The following is a 27,639-nucleotide window of genomic DNA, read 5'->3' as shown; positions in this document are numbered from 1 at the left end:
GCCGAGAAACATAGATTTTGTTGCCATGAAGTTTCACTTGTACTCACAAGAGTTAGTGTCCAAAGTGTTGGCTTCCTTGTCTTCCCGACCGCTAAATCTTTGATATAATTACGTGACACAAACTTGGATGAAGCAAAAGTAGTGCTTAAACCCTGGACAGTTAAAGTCACCCATGGACATAATGAATCATAGTTTTGTTGGTGCGAAGTTCTCCAGCAAATAAACAATCCAGCTTGATATTTGTGAATCAAACCTATTGTTGTAATTGTTTCAAATTGAAATGCCGCAGATTCGCAAGCTCTCTAACTGTCAAAAAGCTTTGGAGCCTTTGGTCTAACCTCAAAGCTATCTTATTGACTAAGGTCAAATACCCAAAAGTTATGACGCTAGATAAGATATGCATTATTATTGATCGCGGTATCGCAAACATTCTCAACCAATCGTAGCCTATCATCAGTCTGCATCACGTGACAATTGATGACGTGAAGTAATTATAACGACACAATAGACAAATAGTAACCTGTACGTCATAATTAATCAACAATCTATTACTTGAAGGTGAGTTTTCACAAAGTTGTGAAAAATTTGATTTGCTCATAAACTTCAATTTATGATGAGTTCGATATAAAATTGGAGATTTCGATTGAAATACACTTTCTTTAGTCTTTGTTGAATGATCTTTGAATTTGTCTTAGTATACATACAGTAGGTTTGATGCTATTTTTCATAGTATGACAAACTTCATAGCGTACAATTTGGAAAAATTTTTATGGAATAAAAAAGAAAATATTGCAATGATTATTAGCTGTGGAAAAATCCCCCAAAATTAACTTAATTTTGATATATACACAATCTTTTACGACATACTTTCCTATTTTTAAAATAAAAGGAAAACAATCTACAGTAATTTGCATACAAGTGACATCCAATACAGATACGTTGGGTAAAATTACAAAAATACACCATTTAAAATAAATTATACTTTTGAACGCAATCATAAAAGAGGAATTTTCTAATGCGTCAATTGTTTTTAAACCAGCACAAAAAAATTAGTAAATTTTAACAAAACGCAACGACTGCGTGAATTCTCGCTAAGTACTTTTGCTCCAGAACAAAATACACAAAAACATTCTATTTTACAATTTGCGAGCCTTCATGAAGGTCTCAAAGAGATGCTTTTTCACAGTTGATGATTTCACATAAAGTTATTAAGTTCACAGTCATTATTATGGTGGAAGTTGCTTATGCAATTGGCATTTTTTTATAAATAACTTTGGGTAAAACAGCAAAATACAACGAATCAGAATTTGTTGTTTTCATGAGGTGAGCTCGCATAGGCCTGCATAGGCTACCAACCATTGTGATAGGCCTAAAGTTGTTTGTAGACCCTGGGAATGGAAACAACATAAAAGGCCAAACATATAAACACAAACAGTATTAACGCACGAAGATTTTGTAGCTGATATTTACACAGTTTGCAACAGATTACAAGTGTTGGGAATTTTGTTTTGTCGTGGACAGAATAATTTCTATGAATGCTATCATGACACGAGGTGTCATTTACGAGCGTGAGAACTATCGAACAACCTCCTATCACGTGATCAACCATCTTTCTTTAGAAAAGCCCGAACTGCTTTTTGAGTGAGGACTTTTTCCACGCTGGCTTGGAATGAAAATCAAGACGACTCATGCCAAAAGTGACTTGGAAATCGGCGTCACTAAGATGCTCCTGAAAATAAACGCTGTTGTTAAACTGGAACAACTGAGCTTATAAAAGGGTCGTCGGACCACTCGGCATGCGACAACTCAGCAAGTACATTTCAGCTGCTGTCTAAGTCAGCAAATGAGATTTCCACCTAGCATCGCTTGCTGAACTGAATTTGCTGACATGCCAAGTTTCGGCTTGTTCAGTTTCATTATTTTCCGACTTCCAGCCACTTGCTGAAATGTTGCTAGATCAGTTGTCACTTGCTCAACTGCCATATGCTCAGTTCACAACTGCGGACTTGTAGGGGACTCTTAAGTAGACTGCAAATTACAACCTAAAATTTATCTCGGGTTGACTCAACACAGATAAAAACATAACAGGCCTACACACTCTTAAGAAAACTTACTTCTCTGCAAGATGGATCCACATCTGGAGGAAGGTCCTCACTTTCAACCTTTAGTTGCTCCAGAGTGTAGCTCGTTCCTGTTCTAGGTCCGTTTACTGAATTCGTTTTAGCAGTGGGAAGAGAGCGAGCTGGGACCGCAGAAGCGAGAACAGACTCAAAAAGATCCTCGTCACCTCCCAGCTCTTTCTTCAAGTCTTCATAAGATTTATTGTCCTAGAGCAAAAAAGATTTCTAATTGAAAGCTGAAGTTATAATTGTCGTGTTAAGGTAGTCTTCTCGTCAGCGCTGTCATCAGTACTATGCTTACGAAGTTTGAAAAAAATGGGAAGAAAAGGAAAAAAATGACGTTTCAAAAAAGTAGGCAAATTCTTTTAGGCAACATAATGCTTTTTTTTTAAATTTTAGTTGTTGTCAAACAAATCGGAAAAGCCCAAGATTACAAGTTTTGAACATTAAAAAATATCTAAAGACTTAAAAAAACAAAACAATTATTGATCTAGTAGGCCTAATGAAGTCAAATGTTAGGGCCATTTCGCTGACTTTTTTTTTAATTTTGAAGAATCAACTTAATAACTTACACTCCACTTGGCAGGGTCCCAAGCTCCAAACCATCCTGTGAAGGTTGGGGGTTCGAACCCTTGCTTCACTGTGATTAGGGATGTGTGGGGGTCTCTTGATCCAGTGGGATCCGTCCTCAAATAGTTGATAGCTGTCACTTTTGCTTCATCTTTCTCTTGCTTGTTTGCTCCTTTTCCTATCCATAAGTAGATCTGGAAAAAATAATCAAATGATAAAAAAGGAATCAAAGGTTAGTTACGTTTAAAAATATTATCCGTGTAATTTATGATTTTACTGCGATGGCCAAACAATTGAAACACATCTTCACGGTGCTAATTTAATCATATAAATGGAAAAAATTTACAGTTCTGTTTATCAGTGGCCTACAATAGGCTACTTATTCAGTCAAAAATGTTTTGATATTAGGTTCAACTTAATACTATGCCAGAGATGGGAAAGATCATGTTTTGGTGATCTTGAAAATCAACATCACTAAGAATACGTGATAATGAAGATCAAGATCATTTCTTTTTTGTACTTGAAAAAATGCAGTCGTTGATATGAGGTTGCAAAAAATAAAATTTTCCTCGTAAGCAACCTCGTTAAAGGCAGTTGGTATTGCACTTTGCTTTCAATCAATCAAGCGCTGGCCTAAGAATTGTTTCAAGTCAGTAAACATTGCTATTATCAATCGTTGTCGTAGTTTAAGCAAGATTGCAACGTCACGCCAAAGGCCGAGGGTTATTAAAATATTGAAAGAGTCACAAAATATCTTAATCAATTTTTTGCTTTTACTTTATTTTTTAAACGAAGTCTTTAAACTACAAACTACACCATTTTTCACAAAAATTTTCTCTAGTTTGTAAAGGAAGCTTTTATTCGTGTTACCAATTAGTTTCGACGTTCACCGAACAGAGGATACGAATTCCCTCAATCAATCAATTGCATTAGTATTTATTGCACCATTTGCCCATCTGGCAACCTTGGTACTGTTGTCTGCTAGTAAAACAGTTCAGAGGTTTGAGGTCAGACAAAGCGCTCCAAACAAAATGAAAAACAAAAACTATAGATAAAAGAAGCGGCCTTTGTTTTCACATTTTATGTATTTGCTCAAAACAATTCTGGGTCTGGCTCATTTCCTGCAAAAAAAAAACACTTAACATGACTAAAGTCGACTGCAGTCCAATTTTTTTCAGAATCGAGAGATGATGAGAGACCATAGACCAACTGGCAAGGGCAAATGGAGTAAGATGGTATGGACATGTGATAAGGAGGGAGGAAGGAAATTTTCTTAGAAAGGCACTAAATCTAAAGGTGGATGGGAAGAGGAAACCCGGTCGTCCAAGAAGAATGTGGAAACAACAAGTGAAGGATGAATTTAAAAAAGTCGGACTGACGGAGGAAGATGCAAGGAACAGGGTGAAATGGAGAAAAGGGATTAAAACAATTGCTGCGCGGAAACAACCGGCCACCCCTACTAGTGGGGGACAAACCGACGATGGATTATGATGATGATAATGAATCGCCACTCTCAACTTTTGAAACATTTAAAACTGGTCTTTGCTTTGACAGTTACTTTGCATAAAACGAGTTCTAAAAAATGCCTCTATCTACAGTAGTAGGTAAACTTAAATTCTAAAGTGATCTTGATCTTAATGATTTTCAAGATCAAGATCACACAAAAATAAAATAATCTTAGATCAGGATCACCAAAATAAAAGTTATCTTCAAGATTAAGATCAGATTGCAATTTGATCTGTATATCTTCTATATATCTCTTCCGGGCGGGCTTGCTTAGGCGGCTGGCGGGTTCCGGCTGGGGAGCTGATGCGAAAACCCTTCGCACAGCTACCTTGGCCCTCGTCCATTCTACCGCTGAGTACTGCGCACCAGTGTGGTGTCACAGCTCTCACACCCGCCACATTGACACCGCCATCAATGACGCACTACGCACTGTGACTGGATGCCTGCGTCCCACTCCAACGGACTGCCTTCCCATCCTTGCAAGCATCCAACCTGCTGAGCTTCGCCGTAAAGGAGCCATGATTTCCCTTGCTCGTCGCGCACTGGACCCCGACCACCTCCTCCACAGTACATTCCAGCGCCTACCTGGAGGACAGCAGCGACTGAAATCAAGGCGCCCATTTGTGCCCGCCGCACGACAGCTTCTGAACAACGTTGAAGATCTTGGAATAAGTGCGGCACACTGGACGAACTACACATGGAACATGGAGTGGCAAAACAACACCTCCCGACTCCGTGATTTCCTACCCGACGTCGATCCCCACCCTCCGGGAATGTCCCTCGCAAGACTTGCGTGGGTCCGGCTTAACCGCCTACGAACCGGCGTCGGTCGCTTTCGTTCAGACATGTGCAAATGGGGCCTGGCTCCCTCACCGGGATGCGAGTGTGGCGCCACAGACCAGACAGTAGATCATGTCGTCCATGACTGCCCAATCCATCAACCACCACATGGAGTGCTTGGACTGAAAGCCCCGGATGACGAGACTGTCGAGTGGCTGATGACATCATGCCCAAACATATAGTCCAGAAGAACAGCTCATATGACGAAGAAGAATATCTCTTCCAAGATTGAAGATCATAGAGTATATAGAAACATATAAGGGAGGAATAATAAAAAACTAAATAGCAAAAATTCAACAACCAACAAAAAAAATCATTCACACACGACGTGAGGGTTGACCAACAATCCACCAGGAACCGAAAATAAATGTAAGTTCAACAAAATAATATATTTACAAAATATGGAGATACAAACGACCAGTGCCTGATCCGGCGTGTTTGCTGTGGTAGCAACGGTTTGACACGAGCTTTACATGATTTCATGATGGGCTGCGTGAGAGCGGTGAAAGCGTCTGGGCGACGATCGAAAGGACGTCGGTTCGATACCACTCAAGAGCACGCGGCTGTGCTTTGACAAAACACACAAGGAGATGCCAAATAGTTGGGAGAAGCTAACTCGAAAACTACATGCCCTTTCATTGCTTCCTGTTATTTGTTGTATAGGATGTAAGTCGCAATATGTTTCACAACGGGAGTGAAAGAAGGCAAAGCTTTAAGTTGGTAGGAATCAAAAACTATCTTCCTTCACTGTACCTCCGATGACGCATCCAGAAGCATGACATCATCTTCATCCAAATCGTCTTGAGTAAAGTCTTCAATTTGTTCACACTTGAAGTTACCACTCGCGTTGCTACACTCGAAGAGGCGTCCATCAAAATCGCTATCGTCTTCTTGTAGTGTCACTGAATCAGCATATGGGACTTTACCTCCTAGTGCGACCCAAAACAATTGGGGCTCACTTCCTTCAGACACAGTATCCAGATCTCTAAAAATAAAAACAAACAAAAATAAATATCATCAACTTGTTAGAAAAATAAAGGAAAAGATTGAAAAAACTATCTTATTTGTTTGAAATTATAAAACTGATTTCTTATCAAAAAAGACCGCTTGTTTCTTTTGTTTGTTAGTTGTACCTCAATATCAAACCATGAAACTACCAAGCCGAAGATTTCTCAAGAAAACCCTTAGTGCAAAATAACGCAATGCCTTGTCAATTTTGTCAACGTCTTCATTTCAATGCAGGTAATTCACAAACCTATTCGAAATGCAGAGATGTACGTATACGCCGTAGACTTGCGGCGTAGACTTTTTGTTTACGTTAACGCTTACGGCCACATTTTTTGAATAGTTGTCGCTTGAGGCTATGTCGTAAAGTTTTTGCGGTTTATTAGCGCATAGCGTCAACGTATAGGCTACTTTTTAATGTCTTTTTGTCGCCACAACACGCCAATACCTTCCAGCGCTGCAGGCCTGCAGTTGAAAGAATGTTTTCAATGGGCAAAGACATATTGAAACCAAAACACAGCAAAATGTCAGATGAACACTTTCAGATGCTTGTGTTTCTTTGTGGAAATTCAAAATAAAACTTGTTTGTTTCGAGTAGTTTACACCGTGTGAATGTTTGGCACCAAGCAAACAAAATGAGCTTACGCTGGTGTATGCGCTGACGCTGACGCCACCAACTTTTTTTACAAGTTACGTTGACGCAAACGGCGTATGATTTTTCGAACGTTTACGCTGACGGCGTCAATATTTTTTGTATGCGCGTACATCACTGTGGAAATGTACATTTGAGGTCTTGACTCTGCAGATTTAGCACACCAGTGTTAGCTAGAAATATTTATTTCCCGTGTAACAGAAATTGCACAAAATAAATATGCATCGCATCTTTATCTGTTAAGCAAGCTTATCGATTTGAGTAAGTGTGATTTTTGCATAATGTTAATATCACATTTCAACGACATTTTAGCAACCCGCCGTGATTTGCATGTAATACAAGAACTTAAAAAAATAAAAAAATGTTTTTTTTTCCATCACTTGCCTGTTTGAGATGACTTTAGCAACATCTTTGGCCATTTCTCTTTCATCTCCACTGCATCCTTTGCCGCACCACATGTACAACTCCCTTGGTGTCTTGAAGAGAAAGACGTCATTGGAGTTGAGAGATGCTCCTCTACAAAATTTAATGAAATATATTAAACTGATAAAGATATAATACATTAAATTAAATATGATATGTAGGATTTTCACTAACATAGATATTTACATTGTATATTAATTGATATGGAGGATTAACCAACAAGAAAAAATTTAGTTGAAAATAAGTTTCAATGCATGAAGCGTTTGTAATGTATTTTAAAGGTGTTCAACTATCTGCAGTATCTTTAAAGCTTCCTAACTAACACAACTTATTATTAGATGGTATCTATGATCACCACGATCATGAACAACCGGTACAGCGTGTATAGGACCAATTGTTGATGGTGATGATGGGTATGGACAAGAGTGTATGAAATGTTTGTTTGTTTGTATACTTACGTAGCTTTCACTTCCACAGCTTTTGTGTTGAACTCATTAGTTCCTCGGACTTGGAAGAGTCTGATCAAGGGTTCCTCCACTGGTTCCGGGTTGGCTCGAGATGTACCACCCTGAAATAAACAAATGATTCTTAAACAATTATCATTGGAGTTGTTATTGTAACTTTGAAGATCATAAATATGATCCATGGAGTATAATATGATCCATGAAGTAAATATGATCCATGATCCATGGAGTAAATATGATCCATAGATCATAAATATGATCCATGGAGTATTTGAAGATCATAAGTATGATCCATGGAGATCATATGATCCATGATCCATGGAGTTGAAGAGAAAGCGGCAAATGAAATGCACAAAACTAACAAACCAGTTTCACTGTAAAGATCACAGACTTTTTTATTCAATCTACGATTTACAATCGAAAACTTTTAAACTGGTCTAATTTAATTTGAAGACAACTTAGATAAAAGCATAAACGCGTCTAAAACTAACAATGACAGTTCAGGAATAATAAGAAAGAAAAGTTTATTTTATCTTTCAAAGAAAATGAGAGGTGTACCGGCAAACATCTATTGGATTTGCCTATAACACAAGAAAAAGATCTACAAAGAATACAAACTGATATGCATAAATCAACAATTGAATAAAAAGTATCAGTAACCCCTTTGGTACATGATTGTAGCTCCACACAAAGTTAAAATTACATGACTTTTGACTCTTTTTTATTTTTTCAATCTACTTTCATCTCACTGAAGATTGTGCTGAAGAGATCCGTAAGATCGAAACATTGGCATCTGTCTGCAGTTAAAAATGTCTTTTTGGACATTATCTTTCAAAAATATAAAAAAGAGTCAAAAGTCATGTAATATTCACTTTGTGTGGAGGAGCTACATGCAATTGAGAGGTTAATGATATTTTTTATTCATTTATCTATTTTATTCAGTGAAAATTATTTTAATTCTTTCACCTACACTACAACATATACACAATTAAGCTGGCTGAAGGGAAAAACGTACAGTTCCCTTTACAGAAGAACATTTATCTTAAGCAGCAAAGCTCTTAGAAATTCGGTGATGATTACTGACCTCGTAAATGATCATCTTGCCTTTGAAGATAGCCATGAAGTGTTTGGGTTCCTTGCCCATGACAACCCTCACTTGCACTGGGGCACCATCGTATTTGTCGTCTAATGCCACAGCGTGGAAAGCAGACGCCGCAATTTCGTCTTGAGTGGCATGTCGTCCCTGACAATTCACACACGTCAAATTTATATCATAACTAAACATACTTGGAGCTCATGATTTGTATTTTGTAGTTACACTTTTCTCTGAAAAGAAATAATTGCACATTCAATCCTACACTATATTGATAGAACGATCTGTGAAGCAAACCTTACCCTATAATTTTTTTTATGCACTTGATTTGAAACAAAAACGTTCTCGAAAAAAATCACAAGCATACAATATATTCAGCTTCTATTTTCTGTCAAAGCTATTTTGGTCTGCTTGTACTGGATGGTAGGTTACTGAAAGCATCATTCTGCCAAGTCAACTATAGTTACGTCAGCAACGCAACCTTCAACCGATTGGCTTGAGAAATAATAGTTGCCAAGCACCAGAAACGGTTTTGTAAGCGTGTAAATTTATTGGGTGTCTGAAAACGTGTAACAATATTGGTCAGGCGGGGTCGCTGTACTTAAGTTGACTATCTCAACTTAAACAGATACCGGCACCCACGAACTCAAGTAAATATCTTTTATGTGCATAAAATATCAAGGTTAACACACTGTATGTGTTTGCAGAAACACAGCTCGGCCGCATGTCGTAAAAGATCAAGTGTACACTTTAGACTGATTCTTTCCGTCTCCAAGCTGCAGCTACATTTTGATCTCATAAAAACTATTGTGACAAACAACAAAACGATTCAGCTTTAAGAATAGGCTTCCAATAAAACCGCATTTAAGTTTCGATTAAAAAATGACCTGTAAAAACTTGTCGTTCAATGTGCAGTTACTGTACATTCCCGTTCCAACATCAACCACATTACTTACCTGCCAGTAATAGATGATGTATGCCTTTTTGTTGTTGTACAAGTAAGTGTAAAGGATAATATAGCAATCGCCACCATAGAACTGTCCGTAAGTGTCCTTGTCTACTGCAACTAATTCATTGTTTTCGATCCGCCAGATCTAAAACGAAAGTCGAACATTTCAAGCTTCAATATAGTTTTTTTAAATTAATAAAATTCGACAAAAATCAGAAACGTATAAAATTAAAAAAATATATTTTACTGCCAATGGTGAGAGTCGAACCCCGGCTTACCTCAACCTCTCCTGTTCCATCATCCACCATTCTGTGCTGCGCAGCAAGCTTGGGTTGCGTATGCATAGTGGTAGCATCGAACTTCACGTGGGTGACACTGGCTGCAAAACAAAGAGTATCAGGATTAATGAATCTGTGACTGTGGTCATATACTGAATTATCGTTTTAAAACGTTAAATTTAGATGGACGACGAGTGGCTTCCCGTGTCCCATCCTGTGAGTAACATCTGCACCCACGCAGATGCCAAATGAAACTTGTCAACTAAGAGTTTCCACCCGGACGGCACAGCTGCAGAGGGCAATGGACAAGAAATTTAGATAAGATACTGTATTGGGTATTAATATTATATCTAAGTCGGCTAGATAGTCTTAGCATTAAAAAGAGTTATTTTAATTTTATTTATTGCATCATAGCTAGTGTAGGGCGGATTTTGCATAACAAAAAACGTTGCTGAGCAATGCTCAAGCTGAAATTGTTCTATTTGTGTTCAGGAAAACCTTTTGTTGATTTGGAGATCACTTTATTCACGGATATGTCAATTACAAGGAACAGAGTGTCGCAATACAAGAAAGTGATTTTGAATCATATGTGATGACACATTTGCAAACCATTAAGGAAGCCTGTGTTTGAGATTGATAACAGCCTTAATTGCAAAACACGTTGTCTTGTTAATTGCTTCAAGGCAATAACAATGAAAAAGCATGGGCACAACGAGCTAATGGATCAACTACATGCCGAGAACAATCTTTTTGTTTGAGATTCTCAGCGATGTTCGATGGGCCTAATGGTTCTGACCTGAAAATCCTCAATTTTTATTGTTCTAGAAAGGGGACTGGAACATTAAATTCTCAATAGAAGTGCTAATAGTTAATGTTTTTTAAGATAGAAATGATATGTTCAACATGTTGGCAAACCCTTCTCAGCAAAAACGACTCTTTTCATAATGTCAAGAGAAGAAGGACTGATGAGTGATGCACAAAGAACATATTTTGATAGCTAGAAATTTAACATACAAACGATGCAATGCAAGCTGTAACCTTATAACCCTTTAAAGTTTGATTTTTTACAAACTATATTCTCCTGTTGAAAGGGACAGATTTCTTTTCGAATGTAAGTAACTTTGTTCCGGTTTAGGCCTGTACACAATATAATTCTAATGTTCAAAAGGCCAAGCTTTTCAAATAGTTAATTAAATATTTGTTAAAACTTTTCTATGCCTCAAAAAATTTCTCCTTGCATATCAGGTGATGTACTTATGGACAGGCAGTGATGCAATTCTTGAAAAGCCACTGAGGGCGCTTGACATGACCATATTTGGGCATAATCGGTCACCACACCCAAGGTTTGTTTTGTGATGTCACAATTTCAAGAAGAAACCGTTCAAAGCGTAGCCACGAACACACAAAAGAAGCGTCAAAATTCCATGAAATTAATAATCGATAAAATACTAGTTTTTCTTTCTTGTGAATAGCTTGCTCCACACTACGCATAAGTTATACCATATTTGATAAACAATAGCAAAGTTTAAATCGATTGTTGTTGGGTTATTGAATTTTAACAAATCAACTTCTAACAATCTATAAATCATACAAATCTCTCCTTTGCAAATGCAAAGTTGATAGTATTTTTTTTTTTCTTTTTTCTTTACAATTTTGGTAAAGAGGTTACTTTCTTCAGCCACAGACATATACAACCAAGCAACCACACGGCATTTAACATAATGGATTAAAATTGAACATAAACTATAAGCTACAAACGTGTTCGGCCATACACAAGAGTCTTTTTTCTTTGGTAACAAAAACTTATGAGTGATTAAATATTTGATGTGCACACCATAAATTAGTAGATAGTCTACAATTTTGTATTGTTTATTGTGGTAAGTAATACTGTAGCCTACTATAAACAAGAGTTGAATGTTAGAAATTAGTTAACCGTTAACTGAATACCAACTGATCAACAGTATTAATTAGAATATTGCTAGTCCAGTTTGATTCAGACTAAAAAGCACGTTTGCGGTAAAGTTAGACTTTTCTATGACTTGGACTGAACAAGTGATGTTGGTTTGACTAACATTGGCAGTTTTATGGCATACAATGTATCATAAAGCATAAAAGCGTGTATCAATAAGTAAAGATTTTGTTGTTGCCACATAACTGAAATGTGCTAGAAAGTAACAAAACAAAACTTTTTGTTGTTTATTTAAAGAAATTAAAAAGAAGTTTAGAAAAGTAAAACTAGTTATAGCTAGTTATAACTAGTTATATACTAGTTATAACTAGAAAAGTAAAACTAGTTATAGCTTATTTGAAATATCACTATGGGGGAAAATATCTACTACAGTTTCTTGTTTATGTTGGTTTAAAGAAATAGTTTTTCGTCAAAGCAACTCGATTATGACAGGAGAGATACCGTTAAAAATGCGACTTGCACAAACATGTACGAATATTCACGAAACCAGACGTCAATCGAAAATAAAAAATCTGTTTTTCTTCTCGCTGCTTCGATATTTGTCTTTTGAATCAATGCAACAAGAAAAACGGTTTGACCGGTTCATTTTCATTAAGTCGACCTTGAAAATCTGGACTCGAAATCCGGTTTAAATAAAATATTTATGGCTACTATGTGGTTGCCATGGCTACAACCGGCGGGAAAGAAAATCTTCCTAATTTGAAGTAGCAGCCAAAGCCATGTATAATTTTTTCACAGGTTTATCTTTTTACATCAATAACATACTGCAAGGTGTCAGATCAACGTTAAAATATCCTAGACATACTTTAGAAATAATACTTGTTCTTACTGTATAGATCAGATTAGCAAGTAAGACATTGTTCCTTTTTGGAGAGATTGAATAATTAACAGAAAAACTACAGTGACAATCAAAAAGAAAAGGTTGTAATTAAAAGCAGAATTATGTTCTAAGTTGTAAGGCGTATTTCAAGTCAGCGGAGGTCATCTAATGCAATACCAAAAAACCTGGTTTCAATCACTCTGTTTGTTTTAGGGAATTTATGTCCAAGATATCTAGAAATACTATCTTCTGCAGGTCTAACATTCAACCCTTACAAGGTGGGGAAACAAGTGATAGGAAACCGAGGAATGATAATAATAGTAGTGCAGGTACTTATTGATATATTTTTTGCTTCAAATCACTTACACGAATGTCAAACGTGGTAATAAAAGCAATAGGGTCTTTTTATTTTGGGCAAGTAAACAAAGTAAAAAAAAATCAAAAGCGTAGAAATAAAAGAAATAAAAAAGATCATCTCATTAGATCTGCTGCACGTAAGTTGTGACCCTGACCATCTGCCTTATGGTCCTGCTACTTAATCAAGTTGCAGGTACTCACAAACCAACACTGAACCAACGTGGTTAGTCTTCAAATCCCAAAATAATGAACAAAGTCAAGGCATTTTCCGGTAATGGTGTGATCGGTCAACAATATAAATTGAAAAAATGATACAATGATAAACAATGATAATAATCAACAATGATACAACATACTATAATTTATCATTCTGGACATTATCAACACAGATAATATCAACAATGATAAATTGCAATATGAATAAACAAACTAATGAGCAATAAACCTAAGACTAGTAGCCTACAAGGTGATAAATGTGTAAAATATTTAACTAAAATAAATAAACAAATTAAATAAAAAATTCTCACCAATGCGCCCTCTTGTGTATGTTGATCCTCGGCCCACAACCTCTCCTTTTGATTTCCAGCCCTTAAAAAGCTGTTTGAACATGGCTGACTCTCCCCCATCCGGTACGGTCTCGACTTGGGTGTTCGAGGGGTACCCTTTCGCTTGTATATAACCCTAGAAACAAGTCGAATTGAAATTGATTGTTTTTTAGCTTCTAGTCATCGATTTCTACTTCATTCATTATTATTTAAAACAGCAATTATTCTGATTACTATTGTTATTAAACTTGATCAGCATTTTAAAGAAATTTATAAGATATCAAAACTAACCCAGGGGACTGTATATTTAAATACAGTAGCATTGATACGGGGCCTCGGAGATACTTTTGGTAACAGTTTCTGGTACCTTTATTGGTGCACAGATATTTTAAAGGAGTTGTTGTTAAAGTTTTTGTACGTGGATTTTCACAAGTATACTGTATGTTAGTTAATGTATACTTATAGTGTTTGTGTGCATATTTGGTCTGCACAGGCATAGGCAAACTTTCTTTTCGTTTTTTTCGTTTTGAATGTGCATTTTTGCTTTGGGTTGGTCTAAAGTTAAAGTTCCCAACTTATGTTTTCAACATCCTCGGTGATCTATAGCAGCATATTCACCTCTGCACGGTTCATGGCTCCAGACCTTTCTTCCTTGCTTGCCTTCTTTCCTTTCCAGACAAAGATCTTGCTGCCTCCTTGATCCAAGATGTAGCAATCCTACAAGCAAAGTAAAGTTAGAAAATAAATGATTTTTCTCAATAATCTGGATATCCAGAATGTTTACTGTTCACTTTTTTTATAAAGTGATTGAAACTGTACAAGTTTATGTACAAATAAAATCGGAAAAATATTAATTTAAATTGCTTGAAAGAAACTATAAGGAAAGATCATCTCAATATCTCTTGATGAGGATTTTATTCTTATTTTTCGTAAATTGGCGATTTCAGTTCAAGAACTACTTCAGTAACAAACAAAAACAGGACTAATAAGAACTTTGTAAATTTAGTGAAAACAATAAACGATTGATCGTTGTGGTAATGTTGAAGTTACAAAAGAGCTTTTTAGAAAATAGTGGTTAAATATTTGCAACGCTTTGACCAATCACGCATGAAGCAATTAAGTACGGACTACTACAAGCAAATCAACTAGGTTGTGAACAGAACTACACATATGGAAAGATGCTTACACCATTAAACGACACAATTTTAGCTTACTCAAAATTATAAAATTTTGATTTTAATTCAGAAGTCAAATTTTTCAATAGATCAAACGGATAACAAAACGTGACGTCATTAACTCACGTCATGGTTGAGTAGGTCTTGAGTAAGCGGTTTTGTTGCAATTTCTTGAACTGTAAGTTGACCGGAAACATCAGAAACGCTGAAAAAGTTAATGATGTTTTTTGAATATTTTTTTAACTAAAAACCTCATCATTTCACAGTGGATTGATCAAAGTCAAAACGTAAAGCCTCAACCAATTTTGCTTCAAATGAGATTTAAGGTAAAACTCTTTAAATTTTTTGGATGTTTTTTCCACTAAGAAACACGAGGTAAACAAAATGATTCCTATAACCGAACCGGGATGTATAGGCTACTTCACATCTAAAAAGAGCTAACTCTTCACACTCTTTCAACGTCTATTGCGAACAGGGTTGAAACTACCACCAACAACATTGTGATGGACTTTTCTGATTGTCAGCAGTTCCAATTCAAATTTACTTTATTCCATTGTTCGGTGTTTCAAGACCAACGGTGAGTAAAGACCATTTTCCAGACAACAAATCAATCGTTTTTACATTGATTCAGCGTCTTCAGACGTTGAATCAATGTAAAAATGATTGATTTGCTGTGTGGGTTAAAAATTGTGTAAATATATGCCCGGGCAATGATGAGAGACAGTTGATGGGCCTATCCTTCCAAGACAAGCGAAGGCCGCTGGGGCTTCAGAGAATTATTGTGTAAACTAAGGCCGGTTTTCAATGGAAGTTAAAAGAGGCATAAAATAGTCAGTGCCGTTCTCAAAGACAGGTTAATTATTTATACTGCTTTTTACAGGATTTATACACCGCATGTACAAAGTTTACGTCCTTTCACATAGATTCCTCGTCTTTCTGACTCACAACGTTTTTGTCAATCTGGGCAAGCAACTACTGCTTGAAAGGGTGCAACCGCTTCAATTATGTTTATCACAAACACGAAGACATAACCCACGTAGACGCACTACATAGCAACAATGGATTTGTGACATCTGCAGAAGATCAACTAATGTGCAAATGTCATATATTTGCCACCAACAACAAAATTTTGATACCTATCACTTTTGCACAATGGGAAAACGTAATTTCACGTTCGTTTTGTGCAAATGCATGCGCGAACACAGAACAAGATGTTTTGAACCAAAGATGTTGCATATTACTTTCTTTGTTCAATCACGTATAACAAGGTGAATGCGAGCCATCTTTTATCTCTGAGACGAAATGAAACAATGCAAAGATGTATTTTGACGACAAAACGTGTACATCTCTTTTACTAATAGCATGCAATACCAAAACTTACCTTACCATGCTTTAAAGGCCAAACACAATGCAAAAAAAGAAAATGCTTACACGTTGAAATCAGGGATAGTTAAAATAGTAGATCAAATTTTTAAATTCCCATCTTGGCTTTCTCAATTCTCCCTTCAGGAGACTTCATTTACATTTACTGGGTTACAGCCAGCAGGAAGATGTTTTAAAAAGAGCTTGCCACAGTGTTATGGCCTGAGATAGCGAATAGCAGCACTTAACTATGTTAGAAGAAGCTGAAGGGCATTTCAAGCACTTTGCTGGAGTATTTGTCAGTCATAATTCTTGTAGTAATAATTTTTACTTTTGAATTTGTCACTGAGATAAGATCTTAGGTATCTTTAAACTACGATAAGTTGGCTTGCTCAAACTAAACAGAATTTCAGATCTCTTTTTTGTTAAAGCAAAAAGGTTTAATTCATTTGCATCACATTTATGATACCACCACATTATTAGCCGACTGGATCCATTCCTTGCTATATGAAATGCTGTGGTGGGACATGGTATAACAAGACAATGTTCAGTTTACGTTGTTATCAGTAATGTAAGTAAGATTTGGAGAACAGTCGCTCATATGTAAGCACTAATACATCTGTTTTGTTGTAACGTGGAAGAAGAAAAGCAACCGACCTACCAAGAGCCGGTGAACAATTCAACCAGCTAATGTGCGATTCAAAACCAAACACTGAAGTTGCAATTTTGATCTAAAGTGATGTTGAATAGACGTAGATTGAAACAGGTTTATGGTTGAATTAGAGCCTAAGCTTATACCAAGTACCTTCAACTAAAGCAAACATTGTTATAACCATTGTGTTTTGAATAGACCACTATGTTTTACTCGCATGTGCTAACGCTTTGTTTGTCTATACCCGAACAAACCGCCCATTTCACAAAGGCCATCATTTTTTGCATTGATTCAACTCATACAAACGTTAAATCCATGTTAAAATGCTGATTTTTCTACCTGAACGCATCACGTTTATCTGAATCAGTCAGGTCAAAACAGATTGTCTATTATCTCAGTAGTTCAAGTTTGTTGACATGTAACGTTCGTTGGTCAATTCAAATTATCAAAAACGAAAGATTCCGTGGAGGCAGATGGAGAAATCTATCTTTGCCGCAACATGAACACCGAGTCAAGTTGAGTGACATTTCCTAACAGTCGACCTACATATTTTTCTAATCCACTTGTGCATGACTCGTGGCTCTGCTGTAATAAAATATCTTATTACAGCACTAGCCCTCAAAATAAAAAATCTACTCAGAAAGTGAACAACTCAACATTTCTTAGAGCAGGGGTCACTAAACTACGGCCCGCGGGCCGAAAACGGCCCGCCACGTCCTGCGGAAATAATTTGTATATTTTTCCACCAGGCAGCCTACATGTTGGTGTTCTGTTTTTATCATTAGGCCACCACAAATGGGGACAGCTTAGGCCAAACTTGGAAATATGTAATGTTTTTTTCAAGAGCACGAGGCCCTGTAGTGTATCACAGCAGGGGATAACTTTTCCAGCAACATTTCGATTTTCATCACAACTTTGCTATTCCACCCCTGACTTTGTTATTTATTGTGCTCAATTCAAGTCGATGGAGATTCTAAATAGTTGTATATCGTTTCGCAATTTGCATCCGGCCGCAGCTGTTAATCTACCAGCAATCCGGCTCTCAGAGAAAAAAGTTTGGTGACCCCTGTCTTAGAGTATTCGTTTTACTGTCGACCAAGTTTACTGGTAGACCCAATGCCGTCTAATTGCAAGAAGTTGAACAGCAGTTGTCGTTATCAATTCATAAAAATTTATCTGCAGTACTGTCTAAAAAACGTTTGAAGTGGTGTGAGAATAATGCAGTCGAATGTCACAAAAACGTAATGAAGTGTTGAATTTTTGTTATGGAAAAACCTCATATTTAAAAGTAAGAAAACGGATAAGTAAACACTTGAAAGCTACTCCAGAGATGAATGAAGAGTTGCTGTTGAGAGGGTTGAGAAATATCTTTACTGTGCGAACAATATCGAGCTCGAAAAACTGGTCATTTCTACATTGATTCAACATTTACAGACGTTATTTTTTTCTGGTTTGCTTAAGCCTGAAATTCATGACGTTCCTCTGCATTATCAAAACTTTTGTAAAAAGTGTTTTAAAGAATACGAATCCAAGATTAAATGCAAAGATAAGAAGAAAGCGTTATGACAGTTTTGCAATGAGATATCAAACTTTAGGCATCAAAATCACGCTAAATCAATTTAAAAGCAAAAGAAAATTACACGAAACAATAAATCTTACTGCATCTGTTTGTTTTGTTTTTAAAGTAACATGAGCATTTGGATTAATTTTTGGATGTAATATTGCATCACAGCAACATCAAGATGATGTATTTGAGTGAGGTGTGATTTATTCATGATGTTACCAGAGATTACAATTTGTTCTATTTTTTAGTTGAAGAAAAAGCTTTAAAGGTCAAACTAGTTCTGAGACTCGTTAGCTGCGGATTACAAGAAAAGCTTGGCCAGTTTGACGATAACAATTCTCATGTGAAATTATTGTGAATGGCGGCCAAATGTCGCCAAAAGGTTATCGACTTGGGTAAAAAGCTGCTCGACTGGTAACCGTAGCTATAGTTACAAAGTGTTCCTGATAAACTGTTGTCTATTTTAAAGGTTTCTTGCTTAAAATAATATAAACCAGTTGAATAACTGCGTAATGTGTTGTTTAAAAACTAAAATTTCAAAAGCTTTGTGATAAATGTCCAAAATTTGTTACTGTTATTCTTGGCGAGGGAAAAATTATGTGGCAAAATCGTTCGTTTGTTTCACCTAGTTTTTGTATGTTCAAAATAAACATACTGGATCTGACAGTGTTACTTGGCTTTGCACGCTTGTGGTACAACAAGTAAACTCTCTATTAAATGTCTATTTAAAAATCTATAAAACAATTTTGAAAATTTCCTAATTTTTTAACTTAGCATGGCTAAGTAAAGCAGTGAACTTCAGACATTTTTTACATCAAAGGTGTTAAGAGTATAGATCGGGTGCAGGACCTGAAAGATCGCTTTTTTTCCTGGTATCTCCTAACATCAGTGAGAGTAGACCCTAGTCACCCTAACAATTGTCAAGATGAGAATGATGTCTTCACCCTGATAACTATGTCACAAGTCACCTGCTCAAATAACAGACAAATCATTGCAAATGCATTTCAGTCGCCTTTAAGCTTCATTCGTGTTTTTTTTTTCGTCTTAAGCTCATAAAAATTCTCGTGTTTCAAATAATTCAATGCGCTTGTAGCACTTCATTGTTGTTGTATGTTTTAAATTGGAAAATTGCATAAGATTTGAAATGTTCCTCTTTTGGCGAACCGGTACATCGTTTTAAACCCTAAAGCACCGGTACATCGTTTTAAACGTTGATTAACGTTGAATTGATGACTAAAGATTAATTGTGCTAACCATGTGGTTTACAACAAATTACCTATTCACCCTGCATCCTCTAAACATCAAATCAACCATTTTTTACATTTGATTAACGTCTGCAGACGTTGATTCAATGTAAAAAACGGTTGATTTACTGTCTGGCTGTGAGCTGTTCTGCCATTCACTGAACAAACAGTCGCAAATTATTCAAACAATAACCAAACATTGAGCTTCAATTATATCCACTATCAACTTAATGTCATGTTATGTTGAATTAATGTACAATATGAAAACCAACCAACGAAGCGGTGCAGTCATATCTCAATAACCTTCCGAGTTTCGACAAGTGAGTTGTTTGCAGAAGTGTAAGGTTTGAAATGCATATTTTTATGTAGAAGCAACACAATGCGATTGCCTTGTGGTTACGCATTAGATTTATCAAATGACACAAACGGCCAAGAACAACACAACTTACAACAAGCCCCACCTGCTGGGATTATGCATCTGCACTAATACTACGACCAAACAGAAATGTTAATTATTGTTTACACAAATCGTGGCATTTTAATGATCACTAATTGGTTCCATAGATGCCACTAATTGAATTTATAAACGACGCTAAGATACAAAATGAATAATGATACCAAGGAAGAGAAATACACATAAGGCTAAAACAACAAGTTTTAAAAAAAAGAATTTTGAAAATTTTGCGCATTTTTTCCTTGTTTGTTTTTCTGAATAATTGGAAGATGCTGTAAGTAAGACGTTGATGCAACACTGGGAGTATTCCTTGGAAAGCACAAGTTGTAAATGTGGACAGGATCAAACGATGCAACATCTCCTCGAATGCTCTGTCCGAAAAGTAAGATGCTCTGCACATGATTTAGCCGACTTCAACGACAGAGCAAGACCTTGCGTGATGCTCTGGGCTACGGCGGTGTGAGTGTGACCCACGACGAAAAAGAATTGGCAAATCTTCGCGTGTGTTTTTTATTGCGTCTTGAGTAAGCAAAAGATAAATAGAAAATACACCACCTCAGCAAAAACAACCTTCTCAATTAAAAATCGACGGCTCGTTTAGCAACAATTCACAATCATTACATTTTCAACATATCAACGTTGATTAATGTCAAGACAATGACAAAGCTCATCGGTTATCTTAACTGCTTGCAGCCTACGAGGGTTACCGGTACATAATTTATTAGCGCATGATTTAATAATTAACTTTGAACTGTTGACTAGCAAAAGGATTTCACAGGCGTCAAGGAGGTGCACGTTTGCCAATTGCATTGTTTCTATACACGAAAACGTTTTATCGAGGCAAAGAAAGCGTTTCACATTCCACAGGTAAAAAACACCTTGCTGTTAATAAGTGATAAGACGATACCTATTCCTTCACAATGAGTGCTAGCTTCGAACAAAACCTATTGAAAATTCAACCTTCTAATAATACACACTTGTATAGAATAAATGTGCTAATGTACTTTTTATAAACTACCCTGATTTGATTTTAACTTGCAGAGTGAAACTAGTTTTCTAGTTTGTGTATTTAACGTTATCCTTTTACTGCTAAAATTTATTTCTTTTATTTGTCCGTAACAAATAAGTATTTTGGTGCTTGGGGTGTGCTTATGCTTAGCCTATCGTAAAAAAGATAATTTCAAACTCGGAAGACCTTAGTGAAAAGGATTTATAGTGGCATTTACACTAGATAGTTATAAAAGTGTAAAAAAAACTCACTGGAATAACTTGAGTTGGCTGAGAGCTGCGCGCGTGGAACCAACATCAGGAGTCGCTGGGTTTATCTTGGCTGGTTTGTTTCCTAGTAACTTAACCAGAGCCTGAAAGATGAAATGATGTCATAAATATGATGCAATATGACATGTCGAAATACAGTTGTATTAATCAATACTTCTAGCCTTATGAAACTTGAAAGCTTTTTCTCACCAAAATTAAATTTAAAGAACTTTTGATAATGCAGGCGAAGATACCGGTTTATATTTCTTCACTGCTAAATTTCTAAATAAAATCGGTACAAAAAAACTATGAATCAGACCAACCTTCACGTTTTTTTAGATTTAGAGCAACGAGAAAAAGTTTAATTCTTGGGAGTAAGTCATACCTTTCAACAGAAAAAGTTTACCCAGACAGAAACAGGATGATAAAGACTCAACTTCAAAAATGGCTGCTGTAGTTACTTATACCCTCGTAACAGGGTTGCCATGTGGCCTACAATTGGGACAAACAATAATAAATTGGCCTAATTTTATATGCTGTGTCCGACAGCCAGTAAATCATTTGGACATTTATTTGTGCCAATATTTAGTTTCCTGTAAAATCAGTGAAGTGCTGGACTAGATATAAAACAGTTTTTATCACTTGTCATAAAATGTCCGAATTTCAGACTAATACTCTCCAAGATCCTCCAGGATTACCTGGCAACCCTGCTTCGTAACGCTAGTCAAAGATAAACAAACGGTAAAAGGTCGGAGACTTCCCTGTTTGATTGAGTGTGTCTTCTTTAAAAGTCTTAAGTGCAATCATAGTGTAGAAAGTTTGATTTCTCCGAACACCCATCATGGCGGTTAATTATGACGCAAACAGAAATTTAATCTGGAAAGATGAATGTGTTCATTTTTTTAACTCACAGCAAATCCTTTAGCGTCTCTCTTTTCATTTTCTCCATCAACGACGAGCACTTGAGCTCTTCCTCCTCGCTCCCGATCCCGGATGTCCTTTGCTAGCATGGTTCCCTGTAAATGCCAAAGCGAAGATCAATGAATTTATCACCAATGTTTAACCATCAATGGAGCTACTCGTCCAATTTGATAAAAGTCAAAAGCATCAAGTGATTCTTGTAAAAGATTCCAAAATTAATTTGAAACTGTAGTCTACTTAATTGAGAACGAATCATTTCAAACATGTATTTTAAAAAGCCGCCCACCGATCCCATTATTGTGAAACCCACTGTTCGATTATAATTTAAATTACTTAAGACACACATGTATTGTAGCCTATAGCTTACTTAGGTTACAGCTCTGCTTTGCAGTAGGAACTCTTTTTGCTACAGTATATTGATATTTCTGCAGTGTAGCGTATAAATTTTTTCTAGAGCCCAAGAATTTTAATGTGTGACTAACAGGTGTGCCCATAATGGTTACAAGTAAAGTGTACTATTATGGGTGAATTGGTGATGCGTCATTCGTGGATGTGTTTCTTTTACCTTGTCTTTTGTGCTGCCGTGTGACAATGCTGACAGTGACATGTAAACCGTAACTTAAGCAAATACAATCACTATTGTTAAAAAACAGCCTATTGCAATTACTCTCGGTGGGCACCTTCAAAACTTCCAACCCTTAGTACGTTTTTTTTTGGCTTCTCCACAAGATTCTTCCTATGATCTTACCAAAAGTGATGCAGGCCATTTGTGTGTTTTATACAACTGTGATTTTATTTGGAAAAATATTCTCTGCTTGGTATGGAGTTCTGTTCTCGAATTATGTTCATATCAGTTTTGTGTCATAGCACTGAGTTCTGTTCTTCTGGTCTGTCTGCTTATTAAAGAAATATAAACTACTGGTATTAAATAAGAGATACCTTTAATCGTTCCAGCCTATTGCTTTCCGGCCCGTTCCATTGCAAGATCACCTTTCCAAGGTCAACGAGGAAAACGTCTCCTTCGTTAAAAGAAGACCAAGCTAGATCAACTTCCGTAGCAGTCACTCTCTTCTTCCCTTTGACGTGGAGGAGTCTTCTGACGTCATACTGGTTGGTCTCGACGTGAGAGAAACCGGAAGCGACGCCTCCTTTCTTGTAGCTGAAGAAAGATTATTTAGTAGCATTATAAAAACATATCACCAAAAAAAAAGATGTTAGATGAAGATGATGAAGAAATAGATGTTAAACTCCGATTAGGTTTTCATTGACTTTGCCTTACTTTTACAACTAACCCTCGTGAGTAATGAGCATGAATATCAATGACTTGTGAGCATGCTTCATTGAAGCGTATGACGCTTAAATAAATGAAACACTTTACCAATTTTTCAAAATAGCATTTATTTTACACAGGCCTGTTTGAAATAATTTTACTTTGTGAAAAATCGAAGTTGTTACACAAGTGATAAGTTCTTTGGAAAACTAGAAAAACATTGTTTTTAATTATAAAAGAATCAATCTTTAGTGAAGGAAGTCTATGATGTAGCCTATGCAAGCTAATCCTAGTTACACTTCACCGGCTTTCCGAAACTGAGGAAAATGGTCTTAATAATATGAAATAATGCTATATAATTTAAATTGAAATAGTCTTAGTAAAATCTGCTTTGTTGGAATCAAAGCGTAGGGCACGCATGTATTTAACACAAGTTGTAGGCTACTTTTTGTTTTGTTAAATTTATTCTGTTGAAAAGAAAAATTCAGGAACAACGGAAATCGCGTTTGTGAAAATTTCTGATATAGTTTCACAACAAAATGGTAAAGCAACCTACACAACTCCATTTTTGAAATAGCCTTTGAACATCTCCGACTCGTTTCCCTGGACTTCACGATATTGCACAGGGTCCCCACCAAGATAGTCGTCCAACTGCACAGCAAGCATAGCAGCAGCTCCTGTACGGATAGTTGATCATTGGTTTTAAATTCATTGAAAGATCAAGAAAACCTACATTTATTTTAAGTATGCCTTGATCAAGCGTTACAAGAAGCGAATTTACATGTAGATCCTGTAGATCGGTTTAGAATTGAAGCCATAATTTTAACAAAGGTAGGCTAATAATCCACACCTTAGTTTGTTTTTACTTGGTCTTCTTCCTGTTGTTGTATACTGATGAAGTATCTTATAAATAATTCAATTCATTGATACAATAAGCAAGATAATTTTAGTTTAGAAAAGAATGAACTGATACGCTTTACAAAGGGATCCACCAGAGTGGATTCCTTTTATTTAAAAGTGTTCATTTCATTCGCTTAAACGTTAAATTTGATGTTGAAGACTGAAGTTGTTTTGAGACGAAAAAATCACCATCTCTTGCAACTATTTAGGTTAAAATAGTTGTGCTTACAGACGTTACAGTCATATAGAAAAAAAGGTTTTATCATTGCAACATGAATAACGTTTTATTGTTTTCTTCTGTTGGAAAGAATGTGTTGATTTGATTGGGTTATAAAACATCATAACAACGTTATTGAGCAACAAAATACACAAAGGCATAATTTGTTCCTTGCCTCTTTCGTCTTGGCTTGACTCTTCTCCGAGCCAAAAATGGAGGTTCCAAGAATGTCCGCTTCCAAATCTCTTTGTCTACAAAGAAACGTCATAGACCAGTGCCAAAAAATAAAAAATAAACCACACCCTGATTTTAGGACTTGTATGTATCTCTTAAATTTCAGACTGCTGTCAGTGTCAAACTGTGGACATCAAATTAAGGACGTAAACCTTTGTGTCCAAGCTCCAGTATGTAGAGTTTTGTCGAAACGTAGACGTTTGCTCTCAGTGAAAATCGAGACAATAACCTTTCAAGAAACAACCAAATATTGTTATCATTTTCTAAAAAAGCTTTAACCAGATGGAGGGGTCGAAACCAGGTTTAGTGATGTCATACAGTTGAGTGCTAACAGCGAGTTGTGTGCTAACAGCGCACTACTCAAATAAATAACTGTTAGTTAAGCTTGCTGAAGGCATGGTTCAATTTTTTTGTTGTCCAGCTGAAATAGCGTTTCAGATGGTGTTCGAGTAATTACACTGCAATAAACGATTTGAGCATCTTCACCAAAAATGTATATGACACAGAGGAGCGACTTCGCAAAGTATGAAAGAACAGGCCAATTACGTATTGGTGAAACCAGTGCAAAAAAGCAACTACGTAGCTTACTGTACGTGGTTGAACCAGTAATGTTACCCTATCTTATATTACGAGACGGCCTAACCTACAGCCTATATTGTTTTGTATAATATTGATGGGTGACGTCATGATAATCATCTTTTCATCCGTCATCTTTGCTAAGTAATTGAAAGGATATCAAGCAGCTGGCAAACATTACGACAATTGCACCGGTGGTACAGTAAGACGTAAATTAGTAACTTGCTAGCCGAGTATACCCTGTGCTTTGTATAACGAAACATACACAACAAATTAAGGTATAAATACACAAGCCGCAAACAAGTTAGTGTACAAAGATACTGGCCATATGTAGATTAGCATGACACTTTAAAAGGGACAAACCTATAGAATTAATGTTACCAAGCACAAAAAGTATGCACGACCAACAAATGCGTTGAACAAGTTAAATTGCAACGAACTTCTGTGAATACAATAAACAGTTTTGTTACATAAAAACTTGGTCTACTTATGAATCTTTTTACCGATTCTGTTGAAACTAAACATCGGATTTTACCTGCAGAATAATATAGGAATCACCGGTAAAAAAGTTTCCATATGTCTTTGGTGGAATAGGTACAACTTCCATATTCTAAAAAAAATCATAATTAAACACTATTGACATTTAGTTTTATATCTCGTTGTTGAATGCCTGTGACGAAATAGAAAACACTGTATCAGCCATATCAAGACTTCACGACTGGGAATGAATGTAATTTAACAAGAAAGTAAATTCACTAAAACAGGACATTTAACTGGATGACAAATATCTAAATTCTGATGCAAAAGTAGCTGATGGAGCAAAATTTATCTTTGAATCATTGGCAAGGGTAAACAAAAGTAAAAACCTTGGATACGTTAGAGCTATAGTATCGAAAAGAAAAATGGCCACGCAATGCAATGACAAGTATATTAGTAACATAGGAAACTAAACTACATTTCTAAAACACAGACAACTGAAGCGAAAATGTCAAATGATAATTTCCTTCACTTTGCCCAATGAAGTGGAAATCGTTGATGTCTGATGTTAGTGAGAATTTATCTGAAGGCTGTTTGAGTGTTTGGTCTAATGATCATAGGGTTTTCATAACATCTAACAAAGCAATGTACTTTATATCGACTGCTACTTGTGTATCCTTAGTATATTTTATTATTTTGTGTATTGGTTTCACAGCATTTAGCGAGGCTTCTATTCTTGTTGATGTTGCGAAATGGATCTTATGCAGCTTACAACTGTTAGGAAGTTGTTGTTTTAAATGGTTTTTACAGTAAATTTCACTGATTAATTAATTTTTTTATTTTCATTTGCTTGTGTTTTTCAAGATACTGAAGTAGTCGCCTTTACGGTGGCAAAAGCCCCATCAATAAATTATATAAGTTTCCCAACCTGGTTGATTTTCATTAGTCTACGTACTTGTTCTGCTATCCTATTATTATGGCTTTATCTAGGCTAGTTGTGTTAGTAACGTGTTGAGAGTGTTTCTTGTGCAGATTTTTTGAAACAATAAATGCGTAGGCCTACATATGGAATAGACATCGTACCCGAAGATAATTGCACTGGTCGAAGTATAGGCTACATTTTATTAAGAGCCGCCTGCTTAAGTTGCACTTAAAGCTCCAGACATGATGGACGTTAAATACACAATGAGTTGAATGTATTAGTCGTGAACTAAATTAGTGACAAAGCATTATATAGTCGAGGTGTTGGATTCTTTTTTCTTGTGTGTTTGCACAATCAAGACAGGCCGCACATAGCAGATTAATCATTAAAACGAGAGAATGGTAAACGTGAACCAATGAACAATGATGCCCGACCCTATTGAAAAAAACTATCAAAATTCTTTGGTTGATTTTTTCTATAATGTAAAGAAAACATAGAAGAAAAGTTTTCGCCATTAAAAATGAGCAAAATGGTCAGAACTGCAGGTTAATCTAATTTAAATTAATTTATAACACTGAAAATGCAGACAGTATAGTTTTTGAAACGTTTACTAAACATGAGTTTGGTATCTAAATTTTTGTCTCTATTTTTTGATTAACTTACCTCTATTCTCCATATTTGCAACCCTTCCTTTTTCCCGGCTTTGTCAAACTGTTCGTGGTAAACACCTGTAGACATTGTAATAGTGGTGGTCTCAACTTGTAGGCTACCAAGCTAGATTAAGAAAATTAATTTTATAACAATCACGCAGGAAGTACAACCC

At 36.1% G+C, this 27,639-nt stretch overlaps 1 protein-coding gene across 1 annotated transcript; it reads right to left on the bottom strand.

Annotated features, from left to right (window-relative positions):
- Nucleotides 1-391: 391 nt before the first annotated feature.
- Nucleotides 392-27,639, bottom strand: LOC145783528 (villin-1-like). Its single transcript, XM_082595420.1, has 19 exons — nucleotides 27,480-27,639; nucleotides 25,953-26,027; nucleotides 24,783-24,858; nucleotides 24,047-24,167; nucleotides 23,160-23,379; nucleotides 22,211-22,315; nucleotides 21,303-21,403; nucleotides 14,893-14,971; nucleotides 14,210-14,308; nucleotides 13,574-13,727; nucleotides 9,901-10,001; nucleotides 9,630-9,767; nucleotides 8,665-8,823; nucleotides 7,575-7,684; nucleotides 7,078-7,209; nucleotides 5,790-6,021; nucleotides 2,693-2,884; nucleotides 2,115-2,327; nucleotides 392-1,729 (listed from the first exon to the last, which is right to left on the bottom strand). Exons 1-19 carry the CDS (start codon nucleotides 27,552-27,554, stop codon nucleotides 1,616-1,618), a joined length of 2,496 nt encoding a protein of 831 aa, XP_082451546.1. The 5' UTR covers nucleotides 27,555-27,639; the 3' UTR covers nucleotides 392-1,615.

This window comes from Aplidium turbinatum, chromosome 1 (genome assembly GCF_918807975.1).
Source record: "Aplidium turbinatum chromosome 1, kaAplTurb1.1, whole genome shotgun sequence".
Classification (NCBI taxonomy): domain Eukaryota; kingdom Metazoa; phylum Chordata; class Ascidiacea; order Aplousobranchia; family Polyclinidae; genus Aplidium; species Aplidium turbinatum.
Note: the sequence above shows the minus strand (reverse complement) of the source record. Positions and strands in the feature narration are given on the sequence as shown.